This window comes from Zootoca vivipara, chromosome 10 (assembly GCF_963506605.1).
Source record: "Zootoca vivipara chromosome 10, rZooViv1.1, whole genome shotgun sequence".
Lineage (NCBI taxonomy): Eukaryota > Metazoa > Chordata > Lepidosauria > Squamata > Lacertidae > Zootoca > Zootoca vivipara.
In genome coordinates, this window is record NC_083285.1 from 38,629,883 (window position 1) to 38,655,677 (window position 25,795).

Genomic DNA, 25,795 nt, shown 5'->3' on the forward strand with positions numbered 1-25,795 from the left:
GGGCCGCAGTTTGGGGATGCCTGATCTACACTATCTAGTAGTTTAACCTCCTGCCTCTCACCACATAGTCAAGATAATTACCTCCTGAGGAACATATATACAGAATTTATTGTCAGCTGTTCCTATTCCTGTTAAAATGCTACCATTGATAGTTTTATTTAGTATACAGTTTTTGATTATGCCAAGTGTGGTGGAATTTGAAGTGTGTGTGTGTGTGTGTGTGTGTGTGTGTGTGTGTGTGTGTGTAAACTAAACGATTTATTAATAGCCAGATACTAAGCCATATCCTGTCTTACTTACTATATTGGATTTGGATTGGCTTTCATTCATCACTGGTTCTTCTTCTGATACTTTGCTAACATTGTCCAGATAGTGGTCAGATTCAGTATGACAAAGCTCTTCCAAAGAATAATCCTTTTCTTGGCACAGTTTTATTTCATCCAGTAGTTTTGACAACTCCCCAGTCACAGCTTCACCTTTACAGAAAGCAAAACAACCTGTCAGCGTAGTAAGCCAAGCAAAACAAGTCTAAATATAATATAAAATATATTGTGTTAAGCATGGTCTAATCTTAGAAATAGATGTAAACTGCTCAGATGTTAATTCTTATTTAAATACTCTCCTTGGGCATTCTTCTGGAAGTCAGGACTTTAGCAAAACACCATGAAAATTTGCTCTCTGTCCTGATTTAAACATAGGACTCGCTTTCCCTCATTCAGACAGGATTGGTTGTGTTATTTTCACTTTTGGAAAACTTCACATGTTCAGAGGCACCATACTTTTTATTGGTTTTCACTGGGTTTCAGAAATGGGTTTTTGAGCTGTGGATGAGCTCTGCTTCCCTCACTTACACTCCACAGCCAGCTTAAGTATAACCTCCAGATCAAAAGTACATTCCCATCATTCAGGTGGACTCAGTTTTGTTTTTTTCCAAAGTGCTCAACATGTTTGGTGCTTCCTTTAAAACTTTTTAAATAGTTTACTGAAAACTTTGAAATTAGCACTACATGAAAACTCTCCTGAGTAAGGAAGGCATAAAACAAGAGAGGCATGTTAGAAAGTTTAGATCTGGAAATTGCTAGGTATATGTTGAATGACTCTGGTCTTCCCAAATGCACAGTGGAGATGCAGTAGCCATCGCAATATATCTCCAAAACAAACTGCCAACCAAGGAAACAACACATACACCTTTTGAACTTTTGCACTGAAGAGTAACCTGTCACACACGTGTGTGTTTGGCAGTATTGCCTATGTCTCTGTACCACGAGTTAGATTCCAGAGCAGAAGAGACTAACAAGATTGGCTATGCTCCAGGAAGCAAAGGATACAAAGTACAGTAATAGACTTCAGTACTGGGAAAGTCAGCACAAGACATGTGGTTCATTTGAGGAACACAGGAAAGCTGACAAGAAAGCAACGGTGGCAGACTTTTAGGATGAGTCAGAGGAAGAAAAACAATCCATGAATTGATGTATAATACAGTGGTACCTCTAGTTACCGGACTCGATCTCTTCCGGAGTGCCGTTCGCACCCAAAAAAGTCTGAAACTAGAGCGCCGCTTCTGCGCATGTGCGTGGTGCAATAGAGCACTTCTGCGCACACGCAAGGTGCGCAGAGTGCTTCTGCGCATGCACGCAGGGCGAAACCTGGAAGTATACACTTCTGGGTTTACCGTGTTCGTATCCTGAAAAAACACAACCGGAGACTGACGCAACCAGAGCGGAGGAGACTGATGACAAGATCCCTGCATTAAAGAGTTATGAGGAGATGGATGAGGTTTCACAGCCAAATTGTCAGGTGCTCAATGAGACCCAACAAAGTTATTGCAGCTCCATGACTGTCCTACCTCACAAGGTACAACCCCTAGAACCTTCCACCTGGGAAGAGCCTGAGCAGATACTAGCCACTGGCACTCATCTGTGAAGGGATGCTGCACAGGAAGAGATTGATGCACTACACTAAAACCGAACCTGGCCCCTCACCAAGCTGCCCTCCCCCCGCCAATAAGGCAATTGGAAGCAAGAGGTGTTTAAGGTAAAGCAGGGTGTGGAAGGGGAAATTGAGTGCTACAAAATATGACTTGTAGCAAAAGGTTATTGGATTGTTTGACAGTAAAGGGCTGCAAGAAGCCAAGGAAATAACCACACTAATGGTGACTGACTTTCTAAAGAGTAAAGATGGGTCTGAATTCTTGCCAGGCAACAACCAGTACATGTCAGCTATTTGACTAGCCTCCAACATCTGGATTGCTCTTGGTAGGACATAAAGAAATATTGATCACATTTCCATGCTTTAACACATTCAAAGTAAGCAAGTTAGAATAAATTTGACTTTCATTGTTACTACAGAACTGCTCATCTAGATGAGCAGTAAAATTTCAGAATGACTGTGCTTCTCAATACAGTAGTTCTGTAACATATTTTATTATGGAATAATTCTTAGAGAGTATTTACTTTTATTTGTTTGCGTAGGAGAAATCTCTGGAGACAAAACACAAGATTGATTATTTGTCACTGGACATTCCTCTTTTGGTTCCTCTGCAACTGTGGCATTTCCTGTTTCTGTGTATTCTGTAGTAAAAAAATAAACAGGTAAGTAAAAATACCATACTTAAATTAATCTAATTTACTTATTTTTGAATTCCACTCATTTATCCTAATGCAACATGTGTGTGTGTGTGTCTGTCTGTCTGTCTGTCTGTCTGTCTGTCTGTCTGAAGTATTATAGGATATTAAAATGGGATGTCTTAAGACATGCAACTGAATCCCATGTGTACTCAGGTATAAATTCCACTGAGATCTGTGAAACATACTCCCAATGAAGTATGGCGCGGTTACTAGAAAATCTTAAAAGAGACACAGGAAACAAAAAAAGCATTCCTTCTGTCTCCTGTTTTCTGTCTCAGACCTTCTAATAATGGTGGCACACCAAAGAGAAAAAGGGCCTTTCCCAAAAGGTAATAAGAGGCTTTGTTTTCCTATGGGAAAGTTATGGGCAGCAATGCCCTAGGCAGCGAAAACACAGCTGTGGTGTGGGTGGGTGTATCTGTTCCAGTTTGCCCCATTTTTGTCACATTGTATAAACTTTTTCATGTTTATCCTTAGGCAAAGGCCTAACAATTTGTATCACACAAGACACAGAAAAAGCTAAGTGACAATCTGTGCTACATACATGACTTTGTTATAGCATTTAAGCACAAGCAGTGTGAAGCATAGTGTAGGATAGAACTTCCATTAAAACTAGCTAGGATCATTTACAGTAATCGCATCTTTCTTCACAAATTAATAAGTTTCTCTTCATTTAAAATATTAGGCTCTGGAAGGAGTGATATATCTGCCAGATTACACGTTCATTGAAATGGTTAGAAACTCAGCTGTAAAACAAGGCAATCAGAGAATATGCAAGATATGAAGGGCAGACTTAACACAGGCATTGCGATTAGTGAAACACAGCTGCCTTCTTTCAAGACAGGAAATGCCAGGGAATACAGCCATGGATGGCATACAAGCAGGCTCAGCTGGAATAAGCTATTGAATTTCAAGGGACTAATGAGACAGCTTTAGAAAATCCCTCACATATTAACTTAACTGTTCTTCAAATCTAATTTGGCGTTGGGTGGATGCGTTGTACATGTGGCAGCTCTATGTAAATAAAAAGATAGAAAATGAGCCCAATATTATGTGGCCCATGCCAGTTTTAGCATCTATAAAAATACCAGTAAAAAATCTAGTAAAAAAGATTTTCTGAAAATTAAGTGTTGTCAATAATTTAGCAGCAGAATAAATCCCTGCCCCCCATTCAGCTAAGCATTTTGGTAGATGGATTTATATAATTTATTCTGAGTTAAAACACATCACTGATCATTAACAGTAAAGCTTCTAAGAATTTTCAATTTAGTAGAGGGACAAGACATGGGAGTCCTCTGCCAGCCTTTTTGTAATATCACTCAAACACTTCTAGCAATCTGACAGCCAAATGGAATTAAAGGAATAGTAATTCAGAAGAAGGAACTTATACGGATAGTTGCAGATGATATAATCATTTATACAACATATGTAAATACATCAGCTTAGGAGTTCTATAAATTTTGCAAGAATATGACAGAGTGGCAGGCTTTAAAATAAATGATGGTAAGAATGAGTTGCTAGCATGACATACAAAGGAAAAAGAAGAAAGGCAAATTAATTGGAGCATTAAAAGTAGAGCAAAACAGCTCAATATTTGAAAGTATAAATCAAAAGTTTTATAAATATTTCTCCCTTTCAAAGCAAATTCAAAAGCATCAATTTTCTGTTCTGATGACAGCTGTGTAGTCCAGAGACTTATAATATATTGTGCCTCTCTCTTAGTCTGAGCAGAAATGTCAATGTAATCTTACTCATCCAAGTACTTCCATATTTTGAAAGCTCCATGCTCATCTGCATTTGAGTTCACTTTGTTAAAACTGCTGATTAAGTGGTTACGTTATTTCATCCAATATTATATCAGTAAGATACTTCATAATATCTATATCTACTGTATATTAATTAATTTTCATTATATAACAATTTTTTTAAAAGGAAAAAGATACAAAACAAAATCCCAACTTACCCCCTCCCTCCTCCAGGACAGCTCAGTCAGCTCAGTCTAAGTTTGCCAAAGTCCAATATGTTACCATATTTCAGTGGTGGCCATTCTTCAGGGTTACCAACAAAGTATTACCAACAAAGGATGCCACATTTCAACAAAACCATCATTTATTTTATATATTTTGCTTTTTAAGAGCATGGTCACACAGAAACATTTCATCCTACCCAATAACACATATATCTAGTTAAAATTCTGAATCTCTTAAAAGTAAAGCTGATTATACGGTGAAACTCCAGCTTATCAACTGGTATCATCTACGGGCAATCAGCACTCCCACAGATAATCCGCTGGCTGGGGAGGCTTGGCCTGGCCCCATTCAAACAGAGGTGCGAGCCGGAGAGCTTCCTCAGTCTCATGCACACCCGCCCTAATTTGCAGGTTTCTACTTTGGCCTTGCTATTAACTGCAGTTGGTCGCCATTGAGGGGCCTGGTAGGAATTTTTCCACTTGGCAGATTGGCATGGGCCATTTGGTTTTCGCCTACCTCTTCGTAGCAATCGTCACAACTTTGTAAGGTTTGGCAGTTAGGCATTGGTTGATCTTATGATGGGGGAGGGGAGGTGTGGCCATCACCTGCCCCTCCAAGTTTAAGCTTATTCCGTTAAAGGAATCCGGGTGTGTGGATCTTGTCCAAAGCCCGGGGCTGGGCTAGGGCCATGCCACGACCCTGTCAGGAACCCTGGGGGAGCTCGAGATGGTTTGCATCAACGGGGCTCCCCTTTAGGTGGTTTACCCTCCCTGCGTGACAGGCAGGAGTCAGATATAGCCGGGTCAATTCCAATGCCTAAGCCAATACCGCTCACATTCTGTAACCAATAAAGTTGTGGCCAAAATTTGCCCAATAACATTAACCTAATATCTGTGCCCTTGTGATTCATCGATGAGGGTGTGATTTCGGGATCTCAACACACAACTGGTATAATCTATGAGCAATCAGCACTCCCACAGATAAACAAGAGTGCAAAGAGTGCTGCATTGCATCTGAAAATGATAAAAAATTGAGTGCCTTTGAATTGCCTCTAAAATAGGAAGTACAAATTTTGGAAACCAAGCCTATAAAGATATCCCATTTTTATATTACAGCAAGTGAACATTTTGGTAAAGGCGTGATTAGACATGCAATATTAGAATATACTATACTACATATAACAAAGGACTTTGCAAAAATTCTCATATATTTTGTACACACAAATTTTATATTTATACATTCATATATAATGCATATATTTAATCATATCTTATATACCTTATATATACAGAACTTACCTTGAAGTAATGCAGCAATTTGGAGTGATTGTTGCGATGGATGTTCTTTGAGAATATCTAAAACAGTTCTACCTAAACTGTCTTTTATGTTGGCATCAATTCCTAAAATAGAAATTGTGTATGTACAATTAAAGATTAAACTTATTAGATAAAATATTTTCCAGTATAAATGCAAAACATCAAGACCAGTAATTTAGTGTAAGGCTAATTGATGGCATGTTGGATATAAATACAAGCTGTTAAAAATGTACTAATTAGTATCCTAAATCTCATATATACATTTATGGACTACATAAAAGTCAAATGGCTACAGAAATTTGAAAACTGTTCTTTTTTCATTCTTTCACCACAAAACAAAATAGCCTTTGCTATAGAATGCCTGGCAGTACAGCTTTAATTATGGGTTACTCTGAGAGGAGAGGTAGCTATTCATCAGCCTTAACATCAGTAGACATACTCCAAGGACACTGAACATGTCTTAGTTCAACTACAAGGAACACTCATTGTCTGTCTGGACACATGGCAATTGGAAACAGTTTGTTCCACAATAACCCTATTGGTATTCAGCAAGAAATAACAACCAGATAAGATTAAATAGCATGGTTTGAAATTAGAAAAGTGTGAGATTATTTACAACTCATTTGGAGAATATTTATGATTTACCTGTTTCTAGCAGAATGCGTACCACATCCACTTTTCCAAACAAAGCTGCTTCATGAAGTGCACTCCCTTTTTCTGTCTGGAAAGAAATTAAATACAATAATTAAACAGTTTAACCTACTAGAAATTATCTCGTAACTTGTTAACTTACGTTAACTATAGTTAATGTAACTACAGAACGGGTCACTGATTGTGTGTGAATATAACAAAATCATATGCATTCTTCTTAACCACAGAGTACATTCCAATAAATTCAGTGAGACTCAGTCCTCAGAACACAAACATGATGCTAACATACATAATTACATGATTCAAAATACCAATTGGGGCAGCTGGTAATGCTTAACTGATATCTGAATTTGACCACCATTTCTCCATAAACAGTCCTCTGGCTTAGTATAGTAAACAAGGTTTTACATGGTCATGTTAGTAGTAGCTTAAGCATCCAAAGGAGATGCTTTTTAGGCACATGCAAGAAGCTGTTTATTGTTAATTCCCACCCCCAACGAAACTCTTAATTATTGCTGTAAAACTCATGATTTATTAAACAAGACTGTTTTTCATGACCACACATTTGTACACCATTCCCAGTTAAAAATCCTAAATACAAAAGGTATACATGATTTAAAAACAAACATCCCAAGCAGTTGAAGGACAAGGTCAATCTTGGTAGGTTAAAATAAATCACTTTTTGCATGCTTATACTTTTTAAAAACCTGTAACTTAAAGACTATTTCACTTCAAGTTAATTGTTCTGAATTTGAAGTCAGTCAAATTCAAAATGAAGATTAGTGTGCATGCAAGCACCTCATTAACTAGTAGATGGACCACCTAGCCAAGCAACCACTTTCTTTATTAGGATATTTGTGTATTTGTGGCTTCTTTGATTTGCTTCCACAAACCAGATGCAAATAGTACTGTTATGCCCACCTATGTGCTAGTAGCTCCCACCAAGGAACATGATGTTGTACTAGTGGGATGAATTCTCATGTTCTTAACTGTTCTGCAAATGTGTTAAGTAGTATCCCTTATCCCAATATATATGCTAGAAGGTCTCCTTCAGTGTCCACTGGTGAAAGCAATTCTGAAAAACTTAGGATTTTGCTGATACCTTCCTCACTTGTGGGTTGTTTGACAAAATAGGTATTTACAGAATTAGCTTGCTATTACCATATACGAGAAATGTTTGGTAGTAAATGCTTGTTGGCATTATTTGAAGGGGGGAAGTTGGTAACTAGGGGAGGAGAGATTTAAAAAGGGAAGTAGTGTGAATTAAAACAACAACAACCCATGATGTCGATGGTAACTTGTGATTTTAAGATGCACATTTGTGAAAGCATCCCACAAAGAGAAACCGAAACAGAACATTATTGTTGCTTTTAATTTACTTGATAGAAAAATGCACCTTTTATTAATGCTTTCTAAAATATGCATAGTGTAACAGAGAATATTGTAATATTTCCATATAATTAATAATGTAGAATGTAGCAAAATGTAATTATATACAATTAATTAAATAAATATTAATACACACACTTAACTATAATTTAAACAATAGCAATACTTTTAGAAGGGAAGCAAAACTATAACAAATACAACTGCAAACAAAACCATGACTCCTGTCAGGAATGTATCTCTGGTACTGTAGTACCATGGTTATGGCTGAAGTAATTCCATTTAGGAATTAGAAATTAAATCCAGGCAGTTGTTTAGTTCATGAAGTAAAGCTAATGCAGAGCTTGGTAGTAGACATCTTCTCATTGTAAATGCTCTCCCAAGTATCATAGTTGTGCATTGTGGGAGGAAAGTCCATTTCAATCTGTCACCTGATGACTTCTATCACTTCTTTCATATGTTCTGCAATTCACCAAAACAAAGAAACAACATTATTTCACTGTTTTCCCCAAATCAATGGTGATATATGAACAGACTTAAAAGAAATCTTCATATGTGTCCCCCTTAGTTACATATGAATCTGACACTGTCCACTTACAATCTTGAAAAGTACAGCATGTAGAACACAATGAATGGGAAGTGTGGAAATCATACACCCGTTTAAGAGTCAGTGACCACAAAATACATTCAACACATGTATGTGGATGTATTATTCCTTCCGGAAATGGTGTATGTAATATCTTCCTTTAGGGTTGGGATACTCCTGTGCTTTTAGGGTTGGGACATGCCTGGCTTGCTTGTTCCATTCCATTTGGTCATGTTCTGCTTAAAAAATTAAAAAAAAAAACCCAACACATCTGAACAAGAGTCTGGTGCAAAGCTCTTAATGTAGCTCTATAATTGTATGTATGGGGTGGTCCCCATATTGCCCATTTTAAACATAGTATGCCTGAACTGTATGTGGTGCAGAGACAATCACCTATAAATTCTTTATGCTTTTGGGTTGATGATCCAGCACACTTCATGACTCTGACGGCTTTGTTCTGTCAAACAAACACACACACACCTTAGAAAAAAGCAGCAAACAAAACATATCAGAGCAGCTTTCAAATGCTCTGCCGAGCTTATATCCCCAAAAGCATTACCCCAGTCATAACCCAGGGAGCCATCCCTCAGGGAATCATGGTCATATATCCCATTTTAAATCTGTTTGTTGTGTGATAAGAGACTCACCTTCTGCTCCATTCCATGTATCTCCTTGTTCTGCAGCAGCGGACTTTGGGCTTTAAAATTTCAGTGGCACCCTGTGGTACACCAAAATTCGGCGCGCCCCTGCCTCTCACCTTCCATTGTTTGTCATTGTTGCAGCACCCCCTGTGGCACCCTCTTGGCTCAGTGCCCAGTGGATGTAAACCAGTGGCATTCCCCTAAATATGCCTCTGTCATTCTGTTCCACTACTCCAGGCTTGTGTTAACCAGAAAATTGTGTCTTCCATTTCCCCCCATTCTTTTGCTAGAAAGACAGTAATCTGTCACAAAATAGCAGTATTCACATTTGCTACAAATTCAGTCATGTACTACAGCAACTTGGACTACAGTTCTCAGAGGCCTCTTGTTCAATGTGTCCATACTCTGACTGGGACATTGAGCAAGAGCTTTAGTGGCGGCACTGCAGTAATAGAAATTTCTTCCCAGAAAATTCATTAGATGAGTTTGATTTACTTCAGCAGGCATTTGGGAGTCTGGCCTGAATAAAATATTTTTTATCAGCTGCTAATACGTGGTTTCTGATTATTATTATTTTAGGCTATTTCATGTCGTTCATTATCCTGTATATTTAGGTGTATACATAAAGTGAATTATGTGGTTTATAATTAGATTTATTGTAAGCTTCTTGGGCATATGTTGATCAGATAGACAGACAGATAAGATTGTAATTCAAGCATCTAGTGTCTTTGCTAAGGCTATGGTCTTACCTCAGTAATGGACCAGATGAGAACCATTAAACTGAAGCTCAATCCACATAAGACTGAGGCACTGTTAGTGAGTGGTTCCCTAGGCCAGATGGATGGGAGGCTGGCTGTTCTTGAGGGGGTTACACTACCTCTGAAGGTGTGGATTCGCAATTGGGGGGGGGTACTTCTAGGTCCACTGCTGTCTCTTGAGGCTCAGGTGGACTTAGTAGCATGGAGCTTTGGCTGGTGGTTAAACTGCACCCTTATCTGGACAGAGATTGCTTAACTTCTGTCGTCTTTGCTCTGGTGACCTCTAGATTAGATTACTGTAATGTGTTATATGATGGGATGCCTCTGAAGACAGTTTGGAAACTTCAGCTGGTGCAGAATTAAGCAGTCAGGTTGCTCACTGGGACAAGATGGTTTGAGCATATAACGTCCATCCTAGCCTGACTGCACTGGTTGCCAGTTAGTTTCCAGGGCCAATTCAAAGTGCTGGTTTTGATCTATAAAGCCTTAAACAGCTCCAAACTGCAATACCTCAAGGACCACATCTCCCCATATGAACTGACCCAGACGCTGCAATCATCATCTGAGGCCTCCTCCGTGAGAGGTCCAGAGGGTGGCAACATGAGAACAGGCCTTTTCTGTGGTGGCTCCCGACTTGTGGAGTGCTCTTCCCAGGTTGGCTCATCTGGTGTCTTCATTACATATCTCTAGATGCCAGGCAGAAATATTCCTCTTGTCCCAGTTTGGCTAATTAAATAATCTATGGTTTTTTAAACTGTTTGTGTGGGGTGTGTGTGTTTGTTATAACTTACTATGTTGTGTATTTTTGAGTTTTTATATTGTAAACTGTCCTGCGATCCTCGGATGAAATGCGGTATGGAAATTTAATAATAAATACATACAGTATTACATACATACATACATACATACATACATACATACATACATACATAAGCCCGTTTCCATTATGGTATTTCCTTTATGATTGACAGAATTGTTTCATTCCATGCAAATAAAAATACAGTGCATCCTGGACATCAAGCAAATTCAGGGCTTACTTCTATTTATGATCAAGGTAAATGAGTAAGTAGAAACATGTCATTTTTTGTGAAAGGAAAAGCGTTTCTTACAACAAAATTTCAGATTTGGATGAAATTATATCTACTTTCTGTGTAAGCTAAAAAAAGGGGACTTCCGCTTCAGTGCGATTGCAATCGGAGGGGAAATCTTGGGGCTCCGAGATTCCCTGCATGGCAGAGGGAAGGGGGGGAGTGAGAGCGACACAAACCCCCGAGAAGAAACTCCACATTGAGCTTTGTGGAAGACGTGGTCTCAGCGGAGCCCAATCCTGTCTCCTTGCCTCCCCCCCCCAAGCCTCCATTCCGGAGGGGGTGAGAGTGGGGCGAGTGGAAGACGGAGGGCTCTTGAGTAGACGCTACTTCTGCCTGGCGCAGCTACAAGCCGAAACCAATTAAGCACTGGATCCTTCCCAAATTGGATCTAACATTTGGACCTCGTGAGTACAAAAGTATTAAAATTTTAAAGTAATTTGGATGTGGAGCGGGGTTAAAAAAAGGACGGGAAGTCACCCCCCTCTTCTGCGACAAAACCGAAAGTAACTACAAGTGGCTACAGCCGACTATTGGACTTTAAAAATTAATATCTCCTGAACGGTAATTTGGAGACTCCCCAAGATTGGGGTAAGGGGAGACTGGACTTTGTTTAAGAGACCCCTGAAATTACAAGTAAATTGATTGTGTTTTCATGCTGCAATTTGCTCCGAAAGAGAGGCCCCCCCCCCAGGACTCAGCCAGTCAAAAAAGAGGAGAAGAAGAAACAGCACCACCTCGAGCACAACAATCCATGCCAGGCTTGTAACATGAGAAGACAAAGGATGCAGCAGGACAAAACACAGAGCCTACAACTACAGTAGATAAGGCTGGGATACAGCAGCTGTTGGAGCTGGCCCAATAAATATTATGTGACCTGCGCAAAGATAAAAAAATGCAGCTTAGAGGAAGAGCATTTTCAACCACTCTAGTGGGAGAAGGGGAGCGCCATCCATGCAATGGACAAGTTGTGGGAATGGAAGGTGCAAAAAAAATGAGAATTGGCGCGGGAGATGTGTTAAAGAATTTGTACAACAGAATGGGAGGGTGGGAGAGCAGCATGGATTGGAGTGGACAAGAGTTGGTGTGGGATGAAAGATCTATTGGTTTTTAACTGAGGGATGGAGTAAAAAGGTCTGAAATGGGATTGTATTAAGGGACTGGTTGGGACACCCAGGGAAATGTTTTTCGGGGAAGGAAGGGGCTCCGGGATCGGAGTGAAGTAGCAGTGGAAGAAGATTGGAAGAAATTTAAAATTTATTTAAAGAATAAATGTATAATAGATTAGAATTAGTGGAAGTGAGGGAGATAAAATAGAGGTTGTAGATAATACAATGGTGTGAAATAAGTATTGATAGAAGTTAAGGACGATTAAATTAAGAAGTAAGATCTAGATAGAATATAAAAGGGTAAGATATAAAAGATATAAAAGATTAAATAATTAAGGTATAGTTAAAGTAATAATTAGAATTTATATAAGATTTAGAGTTTACTACGGAGGACATGTAAAGAATTGTAGAAGAAGGTGGAATGAGGAAGTCAATAGATTGGAAATAAGGGTTATAGTTAGAATTTTTGTTTTTGCATTTTTGTATTCTTTCTTTCTTTGTATTCTTTTTGTATTCTTGTTTTTTCTTTTTTATGTTTTGTAATTTTCTTTGTGTGTTTGGTATTTTTGTATGTTTTGTTGTTTGAGAAAATCTTTAATAAATACATTATTTTTTAAAAATGCTAATCAAGTGCTAATCAAAAGCATCTTAAATAAAAGGTGACCATGGACTCAAACACTTTGATCTTTGATTTCAAAAATATTAGGGAAGGATTCAGGTGTAGAATGAAGTTTTGGATTATAAAATAAACATTATCAATCCACCCCATGCATTGGTCGGATGAGAGAAATCAGGCCCACCCTTGGGTGAAATGTAGTACAGTATGTATAAATGGAGCTTAGTGTACTCTTAGGGAAGTTCAGAATTGCCCCGGTCTGTGCAGCTCAATCAGGTATTAAACAAGGTTTTGACGTCACAATTATTGGGATTATTAGGATGGCCATGTCACTAAAAGTAGCTTCATTTGGACTTTCAATCTATCAATCTATCATTTTATTTGTATGCTGCCTCTCCAAAGTTAAAACCATGCTAAAGGTGGCTTACAACATATAAAAATACATAACTACCAACATAACAAAAGTAGTCATAAACAATAAACAAAACATCAAAAAGCACACAACCAAATTTAACGATTTCCACATAAATCATAAGATCCAAAATAAAGATGTTAAAAATTAACAGCAACAACAGTAACAATCCTCCTAAGCAACACCCCAGCCCAAGATTCTGTTTAGCAGCCTCAGCTTTTGTAGCTGGAATTAGTCAGGGCCCCATCCTCCCAGGCCAGGTAGAAAAAGGCCTGCAAATGAAGCAGGTCTTCCAGAACCTTTCATGCAAGCTCACTCTCTTGGAAATTTACCAGGAAGCAAAAATGCTCTCCTACTGAGAAATAAAGCAATACACCTGATGGCTTCTAGAGGTCCAAAGTGAACTATTCTGCCCTTCTGTTTTGGAAACTGTATGTTGAACAATATCCTACGTTCATTTGTGGACAGCAGATGTATTTCATGATGCTTGTTCTGCAACAATGAAAACATTTTCTATTGAATTAGGAAGGTATGCCATATTCTGGTAGAATGACTGAGCAATAGCTTAGATGGAATAAATTACCACTATGGTAATGTACAGAGCCTGAGAGAAAATACTAGAAACCATGGTGTAGACTTGGGCTACTTGACAACTTCAGCTGTTTTGGTAACTGAAAATGTTATTACGGTACTATCAAGTGTGAGGTTTTCAATCCTGGCTTTGTTTAGGGGGTATGCAGCAGTACTCTGTGCTTACCTATCATTCAGAGAGAGTTCGAAACCTCGAAACCTCTAGTTGGGTTCAATTTTTCGTCGGCTGGCTCTTCTATGAAAGAAATAATCCTGCACAAATTACTAACTACTGCCCATAATGAAGGTTTGATATTTGACCTACCAGAGAGGAAGGGCCACAAATAGAGCTCAGCCTGGGTTGTGAGAGCTTCAAAAATGAAGCGGCAAATGACCTTGAAGCCAAATGACTGGGTTCTCTATATATGGTGGTTCTGGCTGAAATGCCTAGGTGCTGAAGTATATAGAAGAACAAAATATTGCTTGGAAAATAAAGTTAAATATTTCACCATAAAGTGTTGTGGGAACATGGTAGAAATAAAACTTGTCCTAAAACAGAAAATAAAAGAAAAACATAAACCTGGGAAAAGAAAACTGGGAAAACTGATGGCTAAAGCAATACTAATATTCAAGAGTAACTGACAAAGCATTATAAAAAGAGTGATTATTATAACTTGGCTAAAAAAATGAACATCTGTGCAATAACTATTAGCAGATAAATGATTATATTACTTTTTACTTCTTTGTCTTTAATAAAAAATGCTTTTATCATTTATGTCAACATGTTTATAGAAAACCAATTCATCGACAGCATTAAATGTCATATTACAGCTATTGCTTCACCCATCCACTTTCAATGTTATATTTAAAAACACACACACACACACAAAAAGCCCTCCTACAAATTTGTCAAATGTGACCTTTTCCTTTCACACTTGATGTGTTTTGTCTGCCTGGAACACTGTGGCTTCTAAATAAATGTTAATACCACACTATTAATATTGCTGCTTGAGACAATATGCTCTACAGGCAGAGTAGAAATATGGAATTCATTCCTAGTTGTAGTTCTTGTACTTTATAGAGAGACATATGGTTCTTTCTATGAACAAACCATAGCTTGTGGGAGAAAACTGTAGAAACTGTAGTGTAGATCATTTGTAGAACATTTGCCTTGCATGCAAGATGTCGCAGGTTCAGTCCCTGGTCTCCAGGTGAGTTGGGGGAAAACCTTAAACCCTGGAGTGCCACTGCCAGTCAGAATAGACAATACTGAGCTAGATGAACCAATGTCCTGACTCAGTATAAGGCCACACTCTATGTTCCTATTATTCAGATAATTTTCATATTCCGCTTCTTTTGCAAAGCAACATCACTGAAGCATTTTCCCTATTTTAATTTGCCAGAATAAACGAAATTCCACAATGAAACACTTTAGAAATATACTTGTCATTTATTACTTGTCATCAAATAATTTTACTCAGATATTAGAAGTTGTGGTATTGAACATGATCAACTGAATCAACCCCCCCCCCCCAAATTTCGAACCCATAAATGAAAACAACTCAAATTATTCATGGCCACTAAATAAATTCCCCCAAAAAATTAACTTCATGTTGCCTCCAAAAGTTATTGAGGATCAGTAACTGAGCAAAACTTTGAAGGAAGGAAGTCATAAAGTTGGGAAATACCCCCTCAGAACACATTTATTTGCTCTTACCTATTGCTGGATGTACAGAAACAGCTGTTTTCAAATGAGCTTTGAAACCATAGAAAATATGGAAGAGAAGGAGGAAGCACCTGATATATATGTCAGAAACACCTATTTGAAATATACCAAGGAGACACTGAACACTGGTATAATATGCTCCTGGCAGACAGGTATAGAGCCACTCCAGTTGCAAAGTATAGGTTGTACTTTGTATTTGTAACAATGAAACATAATGAAAAACAATGTCATCTCTTTATCTAAATGGAACAAAACAAACTTTGTTTAAATAATAATTTTAGAAATTGTATACTAACGTGGCAGCTGACATCCATTCCAGCTTCTAGCAGCACCTGTACAACCGCTTTGTGACCATTACGTGCAGCAAGGTGCAATGGAGTGTGTTTTCTTGTGTTACAGCTCATCAAGTTTGGATATGCATTGATGATCATCTTCACTACTCGCAGACGGCCATATAATGCTGCCAAATCCAATGGAGTCTCTAACTTGCTGTTTCTTATTGTAGGATCTGTAAGTTCTTCAAGCAAAACTGCTACCACTTCTGAGTGTCCATATTGGGCTGCACAGTGTAAAGCTGTTTCATTTTCATTGTTCTGTTACAAGAGGGGGGAAAGTCTTGTCAACAACTGTATGATGCATGGCATAGTTTTTCTAAGTACTGTATCTGATTTGAGCACACTGAAATAGTTCAAGATACTATTTCCATAATTAATTTTGCCAATAGTTTGAGTCAGAAAATTCTGGTGGCTTGGTTTCCCCCTCTACTACAGTTCAGGCAGCCTGCCTCATCCCCTGCCTCGTCCCTACAGAGGAACATAAACCCTGGCAAATATGTGGTCTCATCTAAACGCAGCTCTGCAGATTATGTTCATTGCTTACTGAAGCTAATTTAGACATTTTATTGTCCAACTCATTTTCTTTAAATAGTTCCCAAAGCTGCCAACAAATGAAACTTTACAGAAACACAGCCTAATAACACAGATATAATTGCTAAAACGAGGATAGGATTTTGCACATATTTGAACAATCAAAATACTTTTAGTCTTAACTATAAGAACTAATGGTGTACTCAGTTTTATACACAGAGTTAATTATTTTTATAATATGACTTAAGGGCCTACTCATTGATGAAAACCTGGGTTACACTGTTTTTGATGGCATTTACCTAAAACTAAAAAAAAAAAACTTTAGCTGAGATCCTAGGATTTCAGTGTATGAGCAAAAGGCAATAATTTCTCTATATTCCCCAAAAGACATTATGGTGGGTCACCGAGCCCCTTGACACCGTCTTTGACAGGTAGATGAAGAGAAAACTGATCACACTCCTTCTCTTACATAAAAACAAATTTAGATCCTTTGGCCATGGACAACGAATTTGTCCTTTTGAGCAAGGTGATAGGCTGACACCTGCTCTATCAACTCCTGGTGGTTTTGGATAACAGTAAATACTTAGGTCCATTCTAGTCTGGGGTCAGGCTGCTTAAGTGTCAGAAACGTGATTCCAGTCCTCCTTGGATGGTCCCACTCAGAAGGTAGTGCTGAAGAATTTTTGCTCTGCCCCATGGCCAATGGCTAGCCGGGTTTACATGAAACAGCTGGGAGAAGTCAAGTGAAGGTTTGGGCTGCATATCATCAGGATGCTGAGGACACACAACTCTACCTTTTCTTTCCATCCTCAGAACTCAGGGAGGCTGTGGATAAAGTGTTAACTGGAGGCAGCCCTGACATGGATGCAATCAAATAAACTGAGGTTGCATCAAGTAATAGGGTGCTGTGGGTGAGGAGATCCCTAGCTCTGGAAGTTGGTTTACAGTTGGTGTTGGTGTTGGGTAGCCCTTCTCAAGTACACCGGCTGAGAATGCTCCTGAATTCAGCACTGCCTGGGGAAGCCCAGGTGGCACTGGAGAAAAGGAGTGCCTTTTACCAGTTTCAGCTAGTATGCCAACTGTGCCACTATCTAGAAAGGATTAACCTTGCCATAGTGATCAATGCTTGAGACACATTTGTATTAGACTGCTATAATGCACTCTACAGGGGGCTGCCTTTAAAGACTTGGAAGTGCCTTTAGGAACTCTTTAAGAACTTCAGATGGTCTAGATTAGAAGCCCATCACATGAGTCAGTAAGATAGGTGGTCATGAAGGAGAGATCCTTCTATATGGTGGACCCACAGCTATGGAATTCCCTTTTATTGTATAAAATTTCTTAATTGGAGGCTTTTCCGACAGCTCCGAAGATTCCCCACCCCACCCCCATTTTCCTTCCACTCTCAATGTGCTGGCTGAATTACTTTATTCCTGGCTCCATTAAAAGAAAGTGGAGCATTGCTGAGTGATAGAGTTACGTTTGGAAAAAAAATATTATTTCAAATGGTAGGCTACTTCAAATGGGCTGTGCCCAAAAGAGTAGCTCCAAATACTTTTAAATATACAAGTTCCATCTCTTGCACAGTGGAATTTTGGCTTTGTATATTTAACAATTCAATTCTCTATGTAATAAGAACTATTTTGTATTGTACCATCACATAATTCATTACCCTAATAGTATGTAGAAATAAGAATAGAATTTCACATTTATTTGCATACACAAGTGCAAAAAAATCACTACACAAATATTTCACAATTAGATAAGAAAATGTTGTCATTTTAAAAATATGTTTAAAAATTAGGCACAGTAGCTTATATAAAGGTTTGAAAGACTTGTGATAACACACACCCAGCTATTACAATTCACATTTATATTTTAAGTATTTCATATGGTGATAAAATACTCATTTGACAACCCAGGTTTATTCATGTCTACTTAGAAGTAAACCTCATTGGGTATCTGGAGCAGTTCAAAGCCCTGGACAGCAACGTAGAACAGTGTGGCAGATCTGCTATGGTCAGTCTATAGAGAGGTGTGTGAAATATGTCACAGAGTCAGCAGGCACGGTGTATACACAGGAGAAACACGAGGGCTACATCAGAGGCCAAGAAGCAAGATGGCAGCTGATGTCCAAGAACGAATCAATGGAAGACTTGATGAAACTTGTTGCTTAAATTTCTTATTAACTGATGCCATTACTTTCTAATGTTCTTTTTTGATTACAAGGTAATGCTGCATGCTAAGTAGGATATGTTTTATGCCAAGATTCTATTTTTATAGCATTACCTGACAATTCAGATGGTAAAATTAAAATTCTTTGATTTTCCAAGAGCAGTTTATGTGCTTTTTAATCAAACATAGATTTACCAAGCTAAATGTTGTCCAGTCACAAAATTAATAACAGATTTTAATTCCTTACACCCAAAATTATATTTTTAGGTCATCTCACTGAATAATTTTGCAAAAAAAATTCACCCCCTAAAACGACATCCCTAGTGGATGGCTATTTTTCACTTTTTGCTCCATCTTTGGATCTATGCAATCCACCAGTGAGCCTACCCAGCATCCCCCAGCACCTCGTTTTTGTGTCTTCCAAAGGCTAGTGCCAGAGGAATTACCACCCATATGCACCCCACTGTGCTTTTGGTGGTTTCAGCAAGGGCCTGTGCAGCAGCATAGCACCCCTGCTGGGAGGGTCCGATAAAGAGACACCTGTGCCTCATCCTAACTCATTCCAGAACTGTGGATTTGGGGGAAGGGGGAGCAGTATTGTTCTGAAAGTATGTCTTTCTAAATAAGGAACACTAGATATTTATTTGAGGTTGATAGTAAAATATCATATATTGCAACAGAAATTGGAAATCTACTGTAGACATAATACATTTGAACACGTATGTTCTATACAGTGCTATTGTAGTTTGAATTACCAAGTTGAACTACAAACAACCCCTTCCAGAAGTTGGAAAAGAACGTTCCAAACACTTGTTTTATTCAAAATAGTACCAACACACATGTGCACATTTAACCTACAGGTAACTTTTATTTAAGACAAAGCTGCTATAAGAACTAGCCATGCATGATAAAGTTTGGCAGCTGCATGTTTTTTCTCCAAGCACTGTGTTACTGTTTACAGTATTTATTTAAAATTGTTGTTTATTTTTTTGATAAAATAATATTTGCTTCAAATAAAATATTGTAGGTGCTGATCTTATCAAGTACATTTTCTGAATTTGGCTAAAATCTCAAAAGAAGAGGAATCAGAAGCATGTTTCCTTTTAGTACACAATAGGAGGAAATTATCAGATTTTTAAAACAGATTTGGATGAATGAACTGACAAAGTACAATAAAATGTTTTGTTGTTTGCTGATCAATTTTGTTGAGAAAAGAACATGGGCATGAATTGGCAGAGGCAAGTATGTGGGATTGAAAATTCAATGCCCTTTATATGTTGAATTAATTTCCCCTGCTATAAAGTCTGTCACTAAGACAATACTGCCAGTGGCCTAGGAAGAGTATGTATAGTGAAACTGAACAGGGGGAGAAATCATGAACATAGACTTATAGACAGCCAAAGCAATCAGTTACTACTTCCTAGGAACAGAATAGCTTAATGGCTGCAGAGAATGGCTGAATCCTGTGCCATGTTCTATATTTGGGCCATTTTTTTAGTTCTTTGGAGCAGCTCTATGAAGAAAAATTTCAACCTACCTTGCTCTCCTTTGTCAATGGAAATTTATGGCAAATAACATGCCAGTAAACTGTATGCTAGCAAATCTTATTTGTCAGTTTTGCCATTTCAACCTGGTTATAACTTGCTTACTTACTTACTTACCTAAACAGACATTACCACTAACAGAATTGCCAGGAATTTACTTGGCCCCACATTTCTCAAGTTATTTGTATTTTAAATGAATATATTTTTGACATAGAGGTCTTTATCAAACGAACAAGTAATCTACCTAACCAAAACATAGTGGAACATAGTTTCAGCCACAAGCATGAGTATACCATAAGCCATGCATGCATAACCATATGCTTCAAATAGGCCTTGTGTAAATACAGGGAGTTCTAAGATGTGTATAATTTAGAGGGACAAAAGATGTACTTGAAAAAGCACACATTGAGATTAGGTAATATATTCTACCCAATTCAATGTACATGAAAAAACTAGTGCAGGAGAAATGGAATAGCATGTTGCAAGAAAATTGTGAAGGACATTACCTGGGACTCAAGATGCAGATTGAAACTGACTAAAACTGTGAATGTCTAGTCAATTTCAATCTAGTGTCAGTGTCATTGGTAAAACACCTCTGGTTGCAGTTCTACTGCAACTGCTGAGTTGACCCTAAGAAACAGAAAAAGGAAAAAAAGAGGAAGGGAAAGTAGAGAGCAAGGAAGGGGAGAGAGAGAGAGAGAAATAAGGAAGGTAGGAAATAACTGATGCACAGAGTAAGACACACAAGGGATAAGAAAAGATGGAGAAAAGGGAAATTGTTGAAACCTCCTCTACATTTTCTTATCAGCTAGTTTAAAATGATACCTTCTAGACATATGTTATCATATCAGAAAGGTTTGCTGTGGTGTGCAAATAAGTTCACTTTCATCTTTGCATACGATAGGGATTGCATACGCCTTCATGTTAGAACCTAAACTTTTATAAATATTTTTTAACTAAAGTGCTGAGTTATGTCCACAAAAACTAACTGTGTAATATATACAGTGCTCTTTTTCAAGAAAAACAGGTGATGGAACTCCCCTGAAGTTGTTCCAGTAAAGTTGTTCCAGGCAACTCAGGGCAGCCCTAAATGGATGCCAGTTTGACAACAGCAGTGTTAGCTGTCCACAGAGGTCCTAAGAACTACATCAAGCTTTCTCCCTAGCTGGTTTGGGGGTCGCCTCTGGTTCTGGTGCCGGCCAAATAAATGCACCCCGACTCCTTTGTTCTCTTAGATTCAAGCGGATGGCTAAGGCATCTCAGAAATTCCCTCAGGTGCATGTGCAATGGTTGAAGACCGGCTGGAAAGTTTAAATCCTGCCACCGCTAGATGGAAAATGGATTGAATAAAGGGTTATATGAATTGGCCCTACCCCATAGCTTGACCAATCGCATCTAGGAGTGGCTAGGAGCTACATGAAGTCATAGGTCTAAAAAAAGTGTAGACTTGCACACACTGGCCAGCTTCTGTTTTGACTTGAAATGTTCATTTTGGGCTTCTGTAAAGGCAAGAAGCAGGCCGGGGGAGGGCCGGCCCACAATGAGAAGTGCCAGAACTATGCTCCGGTGCATTCCAGCTGAAAAAAAGCGCTGATTAAATATAATGACCAAAGGTGAACAATATAAGCCCTAATGGAAGAATTAATTCCTTTTAGGAAAACCTGAATGAGTTTTATATTGTTTGTTAAATATAATGTACCAAAATGAACAATAAATATACATGTTCTGATTTTTTAAAATCTTACTATATTTGATAAAAAAGAGCCTAAATAAATTATAAAGTGTGACATTGAGGCCTTCTGTGTTACCTAGAAAAATTATACTGCTTTTAACCTAATATTGGATAGTTTCTCAAAGCAAAATGTTTTCTGCTTAAGATTAATGATCACTTGATCCATATATAAACTAAGAGAACAGACAGGTGATTTTAATGAAACATATTTTAGCTATATTAATTCTGATGTCACATTACTTCAAGATTTTAAAAAATAAAACCCAATTTTATTATTTACTCACAATATTTGTTTCCAGCCTTTCTGCCTGACAGAAGGCATCCAAGGCAACTACCAATAAATTAAAACTATTGACACCTCTGTCACTGAATAGACATATTTAAGATGTCAGTACAGAAGGAAGAGAATTACTCAACTTTTTAAATTAAATGAAAGAAATAAAAGATGAAACAAAATACATTGTAATGACACACATAATGATTACACAATGACAGAAGGTTCATCCCACATGGCTTATACATATATGATTAAGGCATTTCCTTCCTATTAAAAGTGGATGGAGGTAGTACCAATACAATTAGCTATTACATTTCTGTTTCAATCTTCCTAATACCTGCCATCTGTGTATTTCATCTCCGTATTTTCTCTATTTTTTCCCTTAACTATTTTTATCGTAACTCCGACAGCGTGCCTAAGGTTCCCCCTGCCCCAGTTACTGCCCTGATTGTTCCTCCTCAACATATTTATTTCCTAGTTTCACACTCCTAGCCATCATTAAACACCATCCCCTCTACACACTTTATCCTCTGCTCTCTCTCCTAGTTTACGTATCGTAGCACCTTAGCATCTGCAATACAGTAATCTCAGATAAAAAGCTCAACAGCAAGAGATGAAGCCTCCATTGTCATTTACATAAAATCAAAGATAGAAGATTTATCGTTCTCATGCCATTGTTGTGAACAGGAGCTACTTTAATTACTCTGAAACTCCAGATTTAAGAGTCAAACACCTCCAAAATCTTGTAGCTTTCTCATTAGGATCACTATGAAGGAAACTAATAAGCACCACTAGAGGGTGCAACAAGAATAAGAAGACAAAAGTACGTAATCTACTGTTAAGAGATGAGCAGTTACAGGAGCAATTCACAAAAAAATTCTCCCTATTTTTAATCCAAGGAAAGGAAATTATTGCCTAGGTTTTCCTAGCTCAGAAAAGCATGATCTGATTACTGCACTTTTATTTATTTTTTAATATGTAGCAATAGGAGAAAGCATCTATAGGAAGCATTGAAAACAATGTGCTAAGAGACTCCAAACAGTCTCAACTAAATAAAAATTATCTGCTAATGTAACTATTTTACTGTGATTTTTATCTAAGTTCCATACAGCTGATTTCAAAAGACATGAACAAATCCCAGTTTTGCTTGTCTAAAATCATCAGTTTGTTCTGAAAATGTTTCTAAATCAAGAAGAGTAAGAGAACCATGTGTGATTTTTAAGCATTTAATTAAAGAGGGAACTCAATTAAAAATACTGTCTGTCAGTATTTTTCAGTCTGTTTCTTAGTCATGTTCACCAACACAATATATAGCCAATATAAATATTTCAGGAAATATATGGTAAAACTAGATTTTTTAAAAAATAACCCATTTCATTGTTTTAAAACAATGGCATTCCACACTTTTATTTGTAAAGTTCTTTTCATCAACAACAAACCTGGACAAGCCATAACCATATGCAAAATCCTTTTTTAAAAGAGTATTCATTTTACCATATTGGGATGTATTCAGTGGTGCCCTTCACTGATGAACAGCTCTTTGATTCAGTTAAGGACAGAATAAAGGTAAAGGTAAAGGGACCCCTGACCATTAGGTCCAGTTGTGGACGACTCTGGGGTTGTGGTGCTCATCTTGCTTTATTGGCCAAGGGAGCCGGTATACAGCTTCCGGGTCATATGGCCAGCATGACTAAGCCACTTTTGGCGAACCAGAGCAGCGCACGGAAACGCCGTTTACCTTCCCACCGGAGCGGTACCTATTCATCTACTTGCTCTTTGACGTGCTTTCGAACTGCTAGGTTGGCAGGAGCAGGGACCGAGCAACGGGAGCTCACCCCATCACAGGTATTCGAACCGCTGACCTTCTGATCGGCAAGCACAAGAGGCTCAGTGGTTTAGACCACAGCGCCACCTGCGTCCCCTAAGGACAGAATAAGGAGGCAAGTTCTGCCAGCTTCTTTGAAACCATTTGTGCTACCTCTCAGCCGAAGGGAACCTGAAAAAGTTACCTCCCTCCCTGGATGCCTTCGCTGGATTAAGGTGCCTTCCATCATTGAAGAAACCTCTGGATACAGCCCATTTTTATTTATCTCTGCACTCAGCACATTTTCATCTGTTTTACATTTTGACCAGCTATTACTGAATAGATTCTGATGTGAGAGGCAAGTTAAGTCCTTGCTTTCATATATATCCCTCCTGAGCAAAACATTTCCATATTTGTTGATTTAATGAAACACTTACTGTCTGTAACAGTATAGTTATAAATCAGTGTGTTAAAATAATCATAATAATAATTAAAATAATACCTTACATCAGACACTTTGTTTTCTGTGTAATACGCTACCCTCTTCCTGTGTGTGTGTGTGTGTGTGTGTGTGTGTGTGAACGAACCCTACTTTCTCCTATCCTATCATGTCTGGCAACTTTTCCCTAAAAGCTTCTGGAAAAATCTGAAAATATTATGGCTGATGTTGTGCATTCCTCTTTAAGGAGGAAGTAATGGAACAAGAAGAGGCTAATAAGAATTCCTGGTGTACGAATTTTGTTTTCAAACATTGTGGGATTTCATTGGATACAATATACAGTATATGTTTCCATTAGATTCATGTAGATTCATTATATTGATCAGGAATCCATGTACATACAGTATAGACAATGGCAATAGTTTTGAGTATCACATGCTATGGTAAGAAATATCTTCTAAAACATACAATATTATAAAGATTTGGGGGGCATCTTATCTCATTTTAAGAAAGGCAGCCTTGATATTCAGTATAGTGTTGTGTAGTGCTAGGCTGTGAAGAAGTCTGCAATATACAATAGAGTTCAGAGGTCTTTAAAATGGTATGAAATCACTGGTGTATTCTTTGTTTTTAAATTGTTGGTTTAAAAAGATTATGGGCACACAACATCACATCACCTAGGTTGAAAACCTACAACACACAGTAATTCTGAAATATAAAATTCTTTTTTAAAAAAAACCACGGGACTACATTGCTTGTCTATAAAGAATTCAATAGTAGCAGACCCTACTACTACTTAGTAGTACAGTAATAGTACCAGTAGTAGATGACATGGTGGGGCAGCAGTGTTCACCTGTCCTTCCAACAGTCGAGTTGCTGCTGCTTATTGGGATGGAGAGAGGGAGGGTAAGGTGATGAGAAGGTTGATGCTGTGTGAACACACTGGCAGGAGTGCCAGATTGGCTCTGCTAGTGCATATACACCATGCTGAACTCCCAAGAACTACCCCTCTGCACCATCCACTACTGAACAGTAACAATGCCTCAATAGTCATGAAAGCTGCCAAATAAGGCTATGCTGAATACAATTCAATAGTAATAATAATGATAAGAACTGTTTAAATGCTAATGTCTGCTTATTTTAAAATTAACTGGCCTATCCATATAGCTCTACAAACACAATGATCCTTATTCGCAACCATAGAATTTTTAAGCACGAAGAAGCTTCATGAATCCGTCCATATAGCTGTAAGAATAAAATTATACTTACTTGTATTTTCTGAAGACATAAACAAAGATATTTAATAACGTCACCTGTTCATTCACTCTGGAATGTGATGGCCCATGACGGATAAGAATCTTCACAATCTCCACATCTCCTTTCCAAGCAGCCAAGTGTATAGGAAAATACCCTTTATTATCTGCCACATTAGTTGATGCTTCAAACTGAAGTAATTTGATAACTACATCCCTGAAAAACATAAAATATGACTTAAGGATTGGCAA

At 38.0% G+C, this 25,795-nt stretch overlaps 1 protein-coding gene across 1 annotated transcript in view; it reads right to left on the minus strand.

Annotated features, from left to right (window-relative positions):
• LOC118090759 (ankyrin repeat and sterile alpha motif domain-containing protein 1B) overlaps positions 1 to 25,795 on the minus strand; it is a 192,167-nt gene that overhangs the window by 136,249 nt on the left and 30,123 nt on the right. Inside the window, exons 3-8 of the mRNA XM_035126879.2 lie at positions 25,604 to 25,760; positions 15,753 to 16,049; positions 6,559 to 6,634; positions 5,896 to 5,997; positions 2,454 to 2,570; positions 301 to 476 (exon numbers count right to left, since the gene is read on the minus strand). Of these exons, the coding sequence (XP_034982770.2) occupies positions 301 to 476; positions 2,454 to 2,570; positions 5,896 to 5,997; positions 6,559 to 6,634; positions 15,753 to 16,049; positions 25,604 to 25,760 (925 nt within the window). The remainder of the gene's footprint in view (positions 1 to 300; positions 477 to 2,453; positions 2,571 to 5,895; positions 5,998 to 6,558; positions 6,635 to 15,752; positions 16,050 to 25,603; positions 25,761 to 25,795) is intronic.